Below are 16,230 nucleotides of genomic sequence, written 5' to 3'. Positions count from 1 at the left end.
GTGTGGTGTGTGTGGTGTGTGTGGTGTGTGTGTGTGTGTGTGTGTGTGTGTGTGTGTGCATGTGTGTGTGCATGTGTGTGGTGTATGTGTGTGTGTGTGTGTGTGTGTGTGTGTGTGTGTGTGTGTGTGTGTGTGTGTGTGTGTGTGTGTGTGTGTGTGTGTCACATGTATAGAAGTTAGAAGAGCCATTGGGTCCTCTAGAACAAGAGCTACAGGCAGTTGTGAGCTGCCATGTGGGTGCAGGGAATAGAACCCATGTCCTCTGGAAGAGCAGCCAGTGTTCTTAACTGCCGAGCCACCTATCCAGCTTATGTAGTTGTTCATTTTGTGTGTGTATATCTGTGTGTGGGTGTCACATGGAAGTCAGAGGACAGCCTGTAGATGGTCCACTTCTCCCACCATGTGGTTTACAGGGACTGAACTCCCATCGTCAGGTTCGGTGGGTGGCAAATGCCTTTAACCACCAAGTCATCTCGCTGACACCTGATCTCATACAAGGGCCACTTCATACTTCATGGCACTTGGGGCACTGGAGAAATGGGTTAGCATTTCTGACTGTAGCCATCCTGGTGACTAACAACCCCAGATAATGAGCCAACTATAAAGGAACACAAAAGAGAAGTCCTAACTGGAACTTCAGTGTAGGTGACAGGGTCTAAACCCCCGAAGACATAGCGTTAACTTCTCAGCAGACACCTCCCACAAGGACCTGGCTGTACTTACTAGGGCCAGGGTGTTTGTAGCCTTGAGTTTCGTTGTGGGTACCTGAAGGAAAAATCACCAAGAGGCCTGAGTCAGTGAAGCCTTTATCTATCATCCTCTGGCTGGGCTGTCCTAGGCAAAGCAGGGGGAGGCAGCCGCAACCTCCAATTTAATTGAGTTTTTAAAGCAAAACCCACTATGCGGCGTGTATGGGAAGGCAGCTGTGGACATCTGCAGCAGGCAAGCATTTATAGAAGGGGAGAGATAGTAGTTAGCCGGGCAGGCGGTTCTCATAACCTTGAGGTCAGGGACACATTGTATAGGAATTTACTGCTGGTCCAGAGACCAGTTTACTTAGGCATTTATGGCTACGTGACCAGAGACCAGTTTGACTGGGGCAGTTTTAGCACGTAAAGTATTCTTAGGAATACTTTCCCGTGGTGGCACAGCCATAGTTCTGTAGCGTGCTTCTCTCCTCCCTGAATCTAAATAATATGCCTTCTAAGCCCACGTTACCATTTCATTTACAAAAGGTAATTCCGTATAAAGAAGTTTTATTTCATTATTCTGTGCATGTGTACGCATATAAACATGTCCCTGCTGCATGTGCATGCGTGTGCGTGTGTGTGCATGTGTGTGCCATGACACACATGTAAAGGTCTGAGATCAACTTCCTGGAATTATTTTCTCCTTCTTCCATATGGCTCCCAGGATCGAACTCAGGTCGTTGGGCTTGGTGGCAAGTGCCCCTGAGCGCTGAGCCATCTCACACACGCTAACTCTTTCAGATGAGAAATGAGTGATCCGGCTTGTATATTTTGATTCTTAATTTTTAAACTTTACTTACATTTTACATTTCAAGTAATCTTCAAGCCTTGCTGTAAATTACGATCCGGTCCGATTTGTAGTATGACTTACAAGCACCAAAATTGTTTTTCCAGCCTTCATGAAGGGTCAGGGCTGACTGGATGACTTCTTCAGAGGGCAGGAAGCCATGATGGCTAGACTGTTCCCAGCTTGTGTGTACACAGGGCTGGTGTGAGAGCATGTGTCCTGTTCCCCACTGCCCCCAACCCCTCGTGCTTCATTCTGGGATCTCACTTCTTCCTGGAGCCCTTCCTGGTCCAAGGGAGGACAATACAGTAGCTGGAGATGATGAAGACATAGATTCAGCCAGCCCCCGCCCTCTACTTCTCAGGGGAAGCCTGGGGCTCTTGGATAAGAAACCGCCATCTTTATTTTCACCCTTTGCAACCGACAGCCAGCATTGCCAGCATTGCCCTCAGTTAGGACAGGAGACAACTAGACCGGCTTGTTGCCCATACCCCTTATCTGTCACTGAGAGAGATGACAACCACTTCTACCTCACGTGAAGTCTTGAAACATCATTTATTTCCCTTAGTTGAAATTAAGTGGCCGGTGGGCCCCCTGCTGGGCTTTGTTTACTTGGCCATATTATCACTGTTATTTTAGGCTCTTTCCGAGACAGGCTGATCTTGTGCTCCTGGCAGCCTTCTCCCCTCAGCTCCTGAGGGCTAGGATTTTGGATGTGAGCCTTCACTCTCAGTTCAGATTTTGCTATTTAAGACCATGCATGCCAACAGGGCTGATGGGATGGCTCAGCAAGTAGAGGCACCCACCACTGAGCCTGACTGCCTGAGTTCAATCCCCAGGACCCACTTGGAGGAAGGAGAGAAACACTCTTGTAAACCATCCTATGATTTCTACATACATCCTGTGACACGCACCCCCAATACACACAAATACATATAAAATAAGTTTTTAAAAAATACACTGTCAGTAAGACTTATATATTATAACATTTAACGTTATAACATTTGTGTGTGTGTGTGTGTGTGTGAGTGTGTGTGTGTGTGTGTGTGTGTGTGTGTGTGTGTGTGTGTGTGTGTGTGAGTGTGTGTGTGTGTGTGTGTGTGTGTGTGTGTGTGTGTGTGTGTGTGTGTGTGTGTGTGTGTGTGTGTGAGTGTGTGTGTGTGTGGTGCTGGGGCTCAAACCCAGGGCTGGGTACATGCTAGGCAAGCACCAAAGACCTTAAAATATTTTGCTAACATGGGCTGGAGCAGTTAAGAGCACATGTTGCTCCCATAGCAAGAGTTCCCAGCACCCACATGCTGGCCCACAATCATCCATGGGTTCCAGGGGATCCCATGCGCCCTCTGACCTCCACCAGCACCAGCCACACATGTGATGCAAACACACATACACACCTGTATACAAGACACACACAATAAAAAAAATCTTAACTTTTTCCAGTACTTTAGTAACTAGAATCCAGTAAAATTGGTGACCTCTGCCGCTGTCCTTTGCTGTGTATTTTTATACCAGCTTTATTGACATGTAATTCACACACCACACACTTGACCTCAGAAAGTGTATAGTTCCATTTTTTAAAAGTATTTCAGTATTTACAGGGCTGTCTTAACCACCACCGCAATCCAATTTTAAAGTATTTTGCCCCCCTTAAAAGAGACCCCATGAAGGTGTGTTCCTTTACCCACACTGAGCCCCTGCCAGCCACAAATCTCTCTGCCTCTCTAACTTCACCCACTCTGCATATCCTGTACGCCGGGGCTATTTGAGAGGTCTTTTGTGATTTTTTTTTTTTTTTTTTTTTTTTTTTGCCTAGTATAGTGTTGTCACAACTTTAGGGTTTGTATATTGTTCTCAGTGCAGTTGAAACAGTATGAGAAAGGGCCCCTAGGCCTGTTCCCACTCCCGAAGTCACCAGAGCTGCCTCTGCCATCCCAGGGGATTTTCCTCTGCACATTTTCTTCCCTCCTAAGCCAGACAGGGCCTTTGCTTAGGTAGTGACACTGCTGCCAGCAAGGAAAATCTGCAGCTTGCCTTGGGGCTCTCTTGTCTCAGTCCCGGGTTACCCGACCCCTGTGCTCTGATGGCCCCTAGTAGAAGAAATGTCTTGAGGAGCCCCAGATAGAGCTCCTGTGGCCGGCACCTAGGAGGAAAAAGCCTCACGAGTGGGCTATGAAACCTCGCCCTGTTCCAGTGTGTGCATGCAATGAAGAGAGATATAACAGGCCAGACCCAAGGAGCCTCAGCACCTCTAGGGCTCCCCGCACCTTCTCCAGCTGCCCGACCCCGCACCCCGCACCCCGGAAGCTTCCAGCATTTCCAGAGACCCAGCGTTCCGTGGGAAGGTCTAAATCCTTGCATCTCTGTGATTCTCGGATCCCCAAAACCTATACACATGGTGTCTGTGGGCTGTGCTATTGTCTGCGTTTCCTTTTTCGCGTGGGTGAGAGCCAGATTGGCAAGCACAGTGTGAATGAACGAGCGTGAACGGAGGAGCCACTTGCTTGCTGATGTCCCTCTGATGTGTTTTCCCCCCCAGCTCCGGAAGAGAAGGAAGTCATTAAAGGACTGTATGGGAAGCCGACGGATGCCTATGGCTGCCTCGGGGAGCTGAGGTTAAAATCCGGTGAGTAACCATGGCTCACCTGTCTGGTCTCCACGCCCACCGTGGGCAGTCCCTGGTGTTAGCCTGGGCAGCCTATCCAGCTACATGGTCTGTGTTAGCCACTTTCGTTTCCGATGATGTTGCTCTGTATTTCCCAGCCCGTTCCTCCATGGGGGAGGAGAGGGTGTGGGCAGTAACTTGTAGTTGCCAGTCTGGGGCAGAGGAGGCCGTGACTTCCAGCCCTGGGTGCCGGGAAGTTTACCTGTGTTGTTGCCCTCCAGACCTCAGTTTCTCCAAGATGGTCGGAGCGTCTGCTCTGGTGACGTGTGCAGCTTTGAGGTGTCTGCCACTGTCTTAGGTGTGTCCGGTTGGTAGACTTGGATGGACCATGGCTTAAACCATTGCCTGAGGCAGCATCACTGGGCATCCTAGGTGTATCGGTGAGGAAGGGCAGATCTGGGGATTGGCGGCCAGGAGAGAAAGAAAAGCTGCGACACTCTGTGTGGGAGTGAGAGAGAAGGGAACTGCACCCGAGTGGGTCTGACGAAGGAGAGAACACACAGGAAGAAGTGGGCAGCTCTGCTTGCCCTGAGCCGCTGGCAGCCACCTCTGCAACAGCTCTGCAGCCATATTCTGCTTCCTCCCAGTGAGGAGAGCCTGCTTTTGGTCAGTCCCTCCTATCGTAAAAGATCAGGTTGTGGAGTTCAGTGGCCTTTCCACTAAGGCCAGGGCACAGGTCACATTTCTGATGGGAAAGGCTGGGAAATTTCCAACTTCAGGCCTTGGGGGCTTTTCCTGAACTGAGCAGGCAAAAGTTCTGTGCATCACAGAGCCTCTGTTTGCACAGGGTTTCAGGGCTGGCCAAACGGCATTGACATGCTTGCCAATACTTTCTGGGCCGTTTCTGTGGTGGCAGTGTGTGGTTTTTTTCCCCCTACTAGATCCAATGATTACAGCCCTCATTTCCAAATCGGAAATGTTTAGGGAAAACGTTTGGTATTCACATGACAGAATGAACTTACTCAATGCCAGTGTTGTGCCAAAAGACTAGACACAGGTTAATATGTTTGGTCGTTAGCACCAGCCAATTCGGTAACCGCTGACTGCCTGTTTACAAGAAAAGGAGAAAGGAAAACAGGCTCAGGGATTCTCCAAATTTACCTTAAGGGGAAGAGGTTAGCTGGGATTCAGAGCAAACAAACCCAGCAGCCTGCTAATGCTTTGCCCTTTAGTGAGGATGTGATCAGATAAGGGTGTGGGCTGGACTTTCCCTTTGTGGAGTCTTTCTGAGGTAATAGACCCAGGGAGCCCTGATCTTCCTCTGTGAGGACGGAGCTTCCTCAGAGTGGTGGTTCCTAGGAACTGTGTGGTGGTGTGAGGCTTCGGTGTTACTCCGCTCCCCAAGGAGGCAGACTGCATACAGAAGAGAAGGCCTGGATGCTGCCCCACCCCTTTACAGTCCCCTTTCCTCTGCTGTAACACCCTGGCCCTTGGCATGGCTCAAAGTCCAATCTTAAAGGTACAGATGCAGTTATTTTTGAAACAAAAATAGATGTTGCATTTAGCCGTGACAGGGACTTGGACCCCCAGAACTATGGGAGCAGACACGAGTTTGGGTTGTTTGCAAGTGGGACCTGGATCTTACGCGTGTGCCCTGCGGCATCACAGCTGTCTCCGTGTGTCTTTTTGTTAGGGGGTTAGTGTCCTACAACAGAAGAGTGACAATAGATACCTTGACTATCTCACAGGACAGGGATTTTCCTGAGCTGTGAGCTGAGGTCAGATACTGGGCATTGTTTCTGTGTAGGATGGGGAATAACCCAGAGACAACCCATGTCTGAATGAACGGGTTTATCTGTGGGGTCCACAGTAGATCAGGGAGTAGGGTCGCCATAAATTCCGTTCCCTCTGCCAGCCAGGTCTGCCCATCCTCTTTCCCTGGCTGGTACCCACCACTACCCATCTAAGGAGTGAGTACACATGGCCTCCTGTTGGGCCAAGCCAGACTACCAGCCAAGCAGGGTGCCTGATGGTCAGGGGAGCTTGGGTATGGTGAAGCCACCAGCATGGGTTTCAATGTCCTCCCAGATCCCAAAGCTGCCTTCAAGAGTCTCCTACAGAGCTGGCTTCACAGCTCTCTGACCCTGGAGAGGAAGTTTGGTTTTGAGTATGTCAGGATTGCCTGGCCTCTCGTCAGCACTGGAAAATGAGTTGATGTCTGAAAGACGGGTGGGTTGGCCATCAAAACCAAGCCTTTCCAACCCACCCTCTTCGGGTATGTTCAGGAGGTGCTGGCTTTAACCCAACGCTGCTCACCCCTGTGTCTCCTGGGCCTGTACCTCTGAGCTATCTTCCTCTGTTTCTCATCCTTGGGTGTTTCGGGTGGCGCCCTGTGGGGTGTGGCTTCTCTTGCTTTCCCCTTGGGCTTTTCAACTCAGAGTTAAAGTTCAGTCCTTTCAGAAGAATGGGCATTTGTGTTAGAAATCGAGAAACATTGGGGCCTCCCGCAGGAAGGGGCAGGAGCCCCAGGATTAGCTAGGAGCTGAGTGCTGTCACACAATACACAGCATAGAAATTAATGCAGCAGCCAGCATACCCCACCCCAGGGGTCCCAGGGGCTCAGTTCCTCCTTGACCTGAACTCTTAAGACCTTCCTGTTTCCTTCAAGGGATGATGATTCAATCCCCAGTCTGTAGTGAGCCCTGTCTCCTGGAGTTTGCAGTGCACAGCCTGTACGCCAGCTCGCCAGCCTCCAGTTTTAAGAGTTCTTCATGAGGGAGTGAACATGATGGCCCTGAAATCTGTGGGTGCTCCTCATAGTCTAAGGAAGCTGGTCATGTGATAAGATGTGCTATGGGGACAGTGGCCATCCTGATGCTAGGGAGAGGGAACCTGTGTCCTCCCACTCCTTCACTGTATCCTACGAAGCTCTCAGTCTCTGTTCCCTTCTTCAGTCTCTGTTCCCTTCCGTCTCTGCCACAGCTGGAACGTGGGCTTTGAGAAGACCAAAGGTCAGACTGGTGGCTTCAGTGGCTGTTTCCTCAGTTACTATACAGGCTCACTTCAGAAGGAGATTTGCCTGAAGAGTGGATGTCTGAGTCACTAGCCTTTTGAGATTCAGGGCTTTCCACGTCCTGTAGCAAGTCTTAAAATGGACTGGCCCTTGTCAATGTTTGAATAATTTATTTTAATACTCAGGCCCAGGAGTGTGCTGGCAAATACTTGGCATCCAGCTATGGGAGTAGGGACTCTGCTCTATAGTGTCTGCCAGTTTCTTCTGTGTAAATATGCTAGCCAAGGATCGTTTCCGGTTCCTCGGTGGTGTTGGATAGCACTGTGCACATGTACTCTCAGGGGCCGAGGGCCCGGCCACAGTGCAGTACTGAATGAATGCCCTGCTTCTGTGCTGTGCAAACAGAAAGGAAGGGTGACTGAAGACCACGCCACAGAGGCACACCGCATTTAGAGCCGAACCTGTTAGCAGGGAAAGATTGGACTCTCTACGAAAGCCCTGGTGTGCTCCACTGTGAGGGCCGGAGAAGGTAAGGGACTTGTCTGAGTCCCCCAACAAGCCACAGGAGGAACATAGAATTCATAGCCCCAGCTAAGATTGAACTTTAACCTTGATATAATATCCCCACCAGTTTTCAGGCCTCAGAATGCAGCTTCCATTGACCACTTCTAAGACCTCGCTGAACCTTGGTGACTTCACTTTGCTTCTTGGTATTAGAAAGCCGATCTTCTTGGAAGCAAAGCCCAGGTTCTGTAATCAAGGTGAACCTTGGGAGAAGCCTCAGGTGTCCAAGGCAGGTGCACCCCTCTGACCTTGCTTTGACCCACGCTGTGTACCTCGGTGGCCTTGCCAGCCCAGACCAAACTGGGAGATGGGCAGGAGTCTGACCTCCACCAGTTTACTGTTGGGTTCAGCGTTCCTTAAAATCCACAGCACATGGAACACAGCTAAGGGCTGCCTGAGCAGGGCTGGGAGGAGAAAACCGGGGCAGTAGGACCAGTCCGGCTCACTGGTGAGCAGGGCCAGGTGAGGCCTTCCGGGAGAGGCCGTGGCCCAGCATGGTTCCACAGCTCCAGGTTCTTGGCCACAGAGGTGCACAAACTTATGGGCTTCTATGAAGACCACTCCCAGATCTCAGCTCTTTCTAGTAGCTGTCCCCTGTAAGAATGCACCCCTGGGTCTCACCCACAGTCACCCTTACAAAGAAATTTGTAAGTTCTTTTTCTCATCCAGAATAGTACCATGCTGTCCCACTCTGGAGGTGACGAGCTAACTCCAGGGTACCAAACAAAGGCGTCCGTCAAAGCACTGCTGTCTGTACTGTTGTTTGATCCGGCCGTGCCAGTGGCTCCCTACAGTTCATGTCTAAGTCAGGGGCTGCCCATGCGTTTGCCTTTCACCAGAGTGAAGAGTGCAGTTGGATGTTATCTGTCGGCGTTAATAGTCATTTTGCTGATAAGTCGCTTAAAATTCCTTTCTAGGGGTTGGGGATTTAGCTCAGTGGTAGAGCGCTTTTAGGGAAGAGCAAGGCCCTGTTCGTCCCCAGCTCCAAAAAAAAAAAAAGAAAAAAAAAAAAAATTCCTTTCTAGTACCAATTCAGGATCAGAAGCATTGACTGACATTTCTAAAATTAAACTTTCTATTCCCAACTATTTATCAACACGGATAGTTTTGTACTGCGTTTACATCTACAAAAATGGAGAACAGACGGACCGGAGAGATAGTTCAATGATTAAGAGCGCGTACTTCCCTTCCGGAGGATCCAGGTTTAGTTCCTGGAACCCACACCAGATGGCTCACAACTGGCTGTAATTCTGTCTTCAGGGGATCTGACACCCCTGGCTTCTGTGGATGCGCGTGCACACACACACACACACGCACACACACACACACACACACACACACACACACTTTATTATAATTAGAATGGTTCTGCCTATTGTCCTTCCATCAGTTAATAATACTTACCATCTTGTTGTGTCTTTACAACACATCTTTACATTTGATGTTAAAGGATTGCTTACCAAAATGTTTTGTTTCCTTTGAACTGTTTATATTGTTTTGCCAGTCCGGTACTACGAATGACTTCAACAATAAATCAGATCCTGGCTAAGACACTCGTTAACTGATGCATCCTATAAGGAGATCAGAGGAGAACTCAGGAGCACACATGTGCCATGATAGATAGTCTGAGGGGTGAAATGCATCAGAGGGCCCACCTGCTTAGGAAGAGCGCTCAGGAGGCCTTAAGCGTCCACTAGGCACTGGGCATGGAGGATCTGACAGTTTGCCTTTTCAAAATGGTCAGTGCCTAGAACATGATGCAAAATGTAATGCTACCAATCAGCGGGAAGAGTCCCTCTGCCCTACCCAGATAGAAGCCGTGGCCGGGCAAGGAGAAGATTGTGGCCAGGCAAGGAGAGGGAAGCAATTCAATTACTGGTCCTGGGTGGCTTTTGTCTCCTTCCACGTTGTTCTGCAGGAAGGTGGGAGCAGCTGTAGGTGGCGCCCTCTAGTGTTACAGCTTTCATACAGGCCTTTGGCTTCAGGACCCTTCGTTCTACAAGTCTTAAAACTTGTAGGCCTGCAGGAAGTCATCCTGACTCCTTAGCCCTTCACAGCAGCTGCCATTATAGCTTGTGGGAAGACTTAGGTGTGGTGATCCCTTTGTTCTTGACAACAGCCCATACAACAGCCCATATTCCAGCTCGCAGGCCTTGAGTGTCTGAGACCCTTGGCCTTTAGAAGCTTGTCAGCTCCTGGAGCTCTTCCTGAGACTACAGTTTCTATTCTCAGGCCCTTTAGAGCCTGTCTTTGTTCACAGCCCAACGCCCTTTTAGGCACTGTTTGCCATCTCTGCTATTCCTGCTCTGGCTACTCCTTCTGTCAGGCAGCTGGCTGGCCGTCTTGCGGCTTTTGCGCTTGGCTAGCTGCCCGCTTGGCTGCTGGTTCTTATTGGTCCCTAAGAAAAGCCATTTGATGGGCTAGTGTGGCAGCACCAAGGGCAGGCAGTACGGGTTGGTGTCTCCCAGCCTACTCAAGAAGGAAGCCAGATTAACCAGTTTACATAGCCAAGAACGGGTATTTGGACCAATCAGGCTGCACCTCACATGTAAAGGTTTGCATTTGCACCAATCACAGCACACTTTGCATATAAATGAAAATGAGTGCGTGTATACTGTTCCCTTCGCACCTGTCACAACAATGCCTTGGCAAGGCCGCTAGGAAAGGGCTCTTGTCTCTGGCCTTGGTGGAAGTGGTTGCAGTGACATTTAGGATGCTCGTAATAGCAAAATAAGTTTGATATATGGACACTTTGGAACAGTCCTGACTGAGGCTAGCTATGCCACAGAAAACCAGAGCCACAGTTGTGATTATTGTAGTTTTTTCTTTTTTAAGGCATCTGTGAAGTCTTCAAAACAGCTGGTGATGCCACAAGGGTAACCCACCAGCTGTTTGAACCTTTTTGCTCAAAGCAACAAAATAAGAGGCCAACAGCTGCCAATTAGAGTCAGATTACCCATCCCCCCACTGCCCTTGCCTTATAGGAAAGTAAATGCCAGGACTCTTACAAGAAAAACTTAATAACTTGTTAGCGTTAATTATGATTTTGAAAGATTTTTACCAATGCCCAGTGCCCGCGAGAGAACTAGTCTCTATCCTGTCTCAATATTACTTTTAGGCTGTAGGGGGAAACTTGGGTATGCATGTTCAAATAAGCAGAGTATAGTGCTGCCCTAGCAAAGTCCCAGAGACAAGAGCAATATCTCACAAAACATCGTCATTGGTGGCAAGAATCTGTTCTATAGTCCAAGATTAAGGTGCCAAAAGGCCGGGGGCAGGCAGACCTCAGGTTTAAAGGAAATCCCCTGTAGCATGCCCTGGTCATGATTCAGCTCCCCTGGGGACATTTATGACAATGACAATGGTGGCCCTCAGCAGCAGTGTTGTTGGGCCCACTGGCACGGCTACCTGTAAGCAGCTCCCGGGCTTTCCAGCTGTGGAGCAGACTTAGCCAGAACAACACACCCAAATGGTATAGCCAGACAGTGCCTTCAGATCATCCCAGTTCCCCTACTCAGTCACCCCTGACTTCTTAGCCTCCACTTGTCTCCTTTCCCCTCTCTGTAAAATGGGCTGACACTAGTGGGTGTAGATACAACTAAGTCATTGTTTGTACAGTGCCTGTGCGTGAAGCACTGTCCCGTACTGAAGCATGTATCTGCCATATTGGGTATTTGGCTCTGCAGCACATTCTAACTGGCAGCTCTCACTTACCTGTACTTACTGGAGCCTTGCCTCAGATGGATGGCCTTCCTGTGGTGACATCATTCCCTCTCATTCTCCGTAAGCCCTCTCCCCCCTCCTCATTCTCTTCTCCTTCATTGAGCCCCAAGCCCAGACCATGGACCTTAGCCATGCCAGGGGACTTTGCTGGATACTAAACTCATCAGTTCAGGCAGCCAGATGCCAAGGCTGTGGACTGTGTGCTGCCTTGAGGATGTCCACCCCACTGAAACTCACCTGTTCTCGTGGGAGGAGCTCAGCCCTAACTGCCTCATCGGCCCACCACAACTCTCTGGTTCTTGTGTTGTCTTGAAGTGGCTTCCTGGGGATGCATGTGCCAAGTCAATCTCTGGCCCTATGGGCATCCTTCCTCCCTGCAGTGCCTCAGCCAGCGTGTGTGAGCCGTGACCTACTTACCCAGCAACTGTTCTTTAATAAAAGCCAGTCGCCCATCCCTGCAGCTGCAATCTTCCCATGAAGTGTGAGAAAGGCAGCCTGCTGGAGCTGGTGGATGGTGGGATAGGATGCCTCTGTGATCTCTTACAAAAGTGTGAGGGACAGAAGGAAGGCAGGAAGCATCACTTCAGCCAGAGGCTGTTGGCCATCTGGAATAAACCTTGCTGGGACATCTCCCTTAGACCTCCGCAGGGTGGGGGGAGATCCTGATATATGCAGGCCCATCACCTACTGGGACTGTCTCTTGGACCCCATCTTTGGAAGGGATACACAGCATTGCCACCACCCCTTGGTGTGGGTAGTACCTTTAAGAAGTAGAGTACAAGGAACAGAAAGAGAGCAGCCAGTGACAGTGTGGAGGGCCTTGGCAAAGGGTGTGTTGGACTTCTATGCTGGAATCTGTTTAGGAAGCGTTCACACACACACACACACACACACACACACACACACACACACACACACGCTGCTGGGGAGGTGGTAGCATACACTAAGTTCTGCCCCCAAGGAGCCCCAGCTGCGGAGGGACATGGCTGCAATGAAAGCTGCTGGCTTTCCGGGCCCAGAGCTACTGAGGAGCTTTAAATGCTGCATCTTGGGAGAGCAGAGACAGCTTCCTGAAGGAGGTGCTGCCCGTGGACCTGAGGAGGGGCAGGAATTTACCCAGTGAGGGAAAGAGAACTCACAGTATCCCAGAAGATAGAAGGCTGGGGCCCAGAGCTCTTCCTTCTGCCCCGCCAGGGAGGAGTCGAGGTCGGAAGGAGTCCTTTGTTGGGCAGATGGCAGTGGGACCTTTATACAAGTGGGAGGACGTCTCCCATAAAGCTAGAGTGAGTGTAAGACCGTGTGGGGCATTGAAGCACAGCAGAACACAGCCCTGGAGAGCAGCTGCCAGGGAACAATGCACCTATGGGGCAGGGGTACATAAGGGGCTTTCATTTCTTTTCTGGGGCTCAGTGGGAGCCACAGAGGGATCCGAGCAGGGGACGCCTGCTATCAGCTGCGTTTGAGAAGGCTATGCCTGCTGTAGCTGTGAGGGAGCCCAGGCAGTGACTGAGGGGGTGGGGCGGGAATTCAGGAGGATGGATTAGAGGGTGTCAGGCACAGATTTGGAAGAGGGTTGTGGTTAGGAAGGGAGGATGGTTGAAAGGCTTGTGCTAACCTTCTAGAAGGTAGGTGAGTGGGACCCATAGCCTCTCCTTTCATCCTGTCAGGGTGGAGCTGAGACTGAGGTGAGCTAGGAAAGGAGAGAGAGAGCTGGGGTGGGAAAGCCTTCACAGCAGAATCACCTTAGGATTCTTCCTCTTAGGCTGAGGAAGATGATGTGGCACCAATGCTCCCACTTGGGGTACAGGCTAGGCAGCTGGGCAGACCACCCTAGACCTAGGAGACGGGACTTAGAAAGGGCCTCCAGTTAGGGTCGGGGAAACTCTGGGATGCAGTCTGTTTAGTGCCCATAATTCTTCATCTTTTCTGTCTGACGTCCCTTTCAGGTGGCGTCCCCTTGAGCTTTCTGGTGTTGGTGACAGGCTGCACGTCAGTGGGCAGAATTCCAGATGCAGAGATCTACAAAATCACCGGCACTGAGTTTTACCCCCTGCAGGAAGAGGCCAAGGAAGAGGACCGCCTGCCAGCCTTGAAGAAAATCCTGAGTTCAGGGGTGTTCTATTTCGCATGGCCCAATGATGGCGCCTGCTTCGATCTGACCATCAGGGCTCAGAAACAGGGTGATGACTGCTCTGAATGGGGGACCTCCTTCTTCTGGTAAGGGACTGGGGTCCCAGAGGGCAGCTTCTGGGCACCACCTGAGCCGTCGCCTTCCATCTTGCCTAGGGTTCTGGGTGAGCTGTGGCATGGCATGGAGAGTCACACTTGCATTCTGTACAGTGAGCAAAGACAGCTAACCCAGCATCCCTACCCTGTGGGCTTAGTTCCGGGAATGTATTCATGCGGTCCCAGGCAGGTCTAGAAAAGAACCTGTTCCATGAGTAGAGCACTGGGGCTTCTTCACCTGCTCAGGCCTCTCCAGTGATGCTCTCCTCAGACAGTCAGACTGAATGTGATGGGAATTCTGCTGCTGGCACCCCAGCAAATCTTGGCTTTCAAGGCTTTGGTCCAAGCAAGTACCCTGTGGGGCCACACCAGTTTCCCAGCCAGACACAGATACAGAGGCTGGTTTCTGCCTTTCCTTGATACCTGCCTAGCTGCAATTACCTGCAGGATCCAGTAAAGGTTCCCATGGTAGGGTAAGGATTCTTCCTGAAGAGCTTCAGCTCCCCATTCTAAATTCCTCCCTTCTGTTGATAACAACCCCATTACATTCCCCTGGCCCCCTGCCTTGACACTCACCTGGGTCCTCCTCAGTTTATGTGCTTAGGTTTTGGACACTGACATCCTTATCACGGTGCATGCTCTAGTACAGCAGGTGGGCACGGGGTCCGAGACACCTACATTTCTAGCCAGCCACTCAGCTGGGCTGCAGACCAACAGTCAACAATGCCAGGTACTTGCTGGACTTTGTGCTAGATCTGATTATTCTCTGAGGACTAGCATGCGTCTTAGCTTTGTCACACATACTCCTGAAGTTGTGGCCCAAGGCTCGAGAGGTCTTAGGCAGAGGTTCAGAAGCAGCTTTAGAGCAGGGTGTCTGTGGTCACAAAAGAGGATGTGGCATTCTGCGGAAGCGGTAAGTCCTGCTATGCCAACTCTCTTATAACTGCTCTCTCGTTGGCTGCAGAAGATAGGAGGTAACCCATGGTCAGGAAGGTAGTAAGGAGGTGGAGCTGAGAGGGCTTGCGGGGGTGGGGTGGGGGGGAGGCCCCATTGTATCCCTTTTGAAGTAGATGCTAGACTAGATTTGGATTTGGGAAGAGGAAGCATCTGTGGAATGCACCAGACGGGCAGGTCCCCACCCGAGGGTCCCTGTTGAGACTTATGAAACTGACCACATTTGAGTCAGCAGGCAGCGCGGTCACAGCCAGATCACCTAACCCATTGTGCTGTGCTGAGGAGTGGAAGCCATGGTAGGAGGCAGGGGGAGTCCACATAGGATGCAGCTGGTGAGGATGAGAAAGAGGACAGTGTCAGGGTCATCCTTCCTCAGTGGTTGTCACTTCCTCATGCTCTGGGAGCCTGGCAGGAAGCACAAAGCTGTTGTTCCTTAGAGATTTGGATCCCTTCTTCCTGGATCTGAACTGCTCTCCCCAGAGTCCCTTAGGTAAATGGACCAGAGCTGTCGGGTTGACAGGGGCTCCTCCCCATCCCCCCAGTGACGTAGTGGCATGACCAGCAGACCATTTAATGTATGTTACTAAAGGAGTTAATTGTCTGAAGTACAGAGAGCAGCGCTGAAACAACCTGTCTGTGAGGTCTTCCTTCCTAGCACTGCACCTGTTAGAACCCAGTGGGTGGGCAGGGCTCCCAGGGCTGGGTGGGGCTGGTGGGGCGGCAGTGGGTGTCTGTGGTCACATTCCCAGAAGCTCGCCCGAGGGCAAGCAAGGGCTTTGAGAAGCCTAGATGCTCCCCTTGCATACATCCCCAGGGATCTGAGCTCAAGGGCAGGAATCAGCTTCTTTTTAAAACAAATAGGCCATAGTGACCTAGATTCTCGTTCTCGTAAGAGAAAACTCCCTGGTGACCAGCTGCAGACTGGCCCTGTTGGAGCCTCCTAGGTATGGGGGGAGGCTGGTTGGTGGGGGATGGAGGGATAACGTGGCCCCGTGTTACTGTAGGGCTTTCATCTAGGAGCGCTGAGGCTGGAGCATGGCAGTGATAGAGAACTCACCTAGCACAAAGAAAGCCCAGAGTCTTCTCCCTAGCCCTACAGTCCATGAATGAATAAATAAAGCTCTTAGACTCCAGCTTTAACGGCACACTGCATTTGCCAGCCCCATGGTCTCGGGCAAGCAGTCTTGTGTCTCAGTTTTGTAAATGGGATTTCTGATAATAATGACCCCTTCACATGGGGTCGCTGCAGGGATGGGTTAGACCAGCCCACGCCAATGCTTTAGGAATGATGGTGCTTGGTGTACTTTTGCATGTGTCCTGTCTTAACCATCGCTCTCATTGCTGATTCCGGAGCCCAGAATAATCCGCAGGGCGTGGAGAAGAAATGACCATTGGAGCTTTTATCAATACTATTTTCATCTAATCCCTTTTAACTTAATTTGGATTTTTTTTATAATGCTTTCTTTATACTCACTTCACTGTGTGTGCATGCACGAATATCTGTAGTTACATAAGCGTATGCCTATTTAATTCAATTTTTATGTAATTTATCCTTGCCCATTATTATTGCTTTATGGAAACATGAGTAGGTTTGTTTGTTTATCTTATGTTT

The 16,230-nt window shown here is 50.5% G+C and overlaps 1 protein-coding gene across 2 annotated transcripts in view; it reads left to right on the top strand.

Moving 5' to 3' along the window:
- Synj2 (synaptojanin 2) overlaps positions 1-16,230 on the top strand; it is a 98,415-nt gene that overhangs the window by 26,719 nt on the left and 55,466 nt on the right. For both annotated transcript variants that reach the window (XM_032894749.1, XM_032894748.1), the window contains exons 2-3: positions 4,073-4,159; positions 13,385-13,655. In XM_032894749.1, coding sequence (XP_032750640.1) covers positions 4,073-4,159; positions 13,385-13,655 — 358 coding nt within the window. The remainder of the gene's footprint in view (positions 1-4,072; positions 4,160-13,384; positions 13,656-16,230) is intronic.

Source organism: Rattus rattus, chromosome 2 (assembly GCF_011064425.1).
Source record: "Rattus rattus isolate New Zealand chromosome 2, Rrattus_CSIRO_v1, whole genome shotgun sequence".
NCBI lineage: Eukaryota > Metazoa > Chordata > Mammalia > Rodentia > Muridae > Rattus > Rattus rattus.
This window is presented reverse-complemented; position numbering and strand designations above follow the sequence as displayed.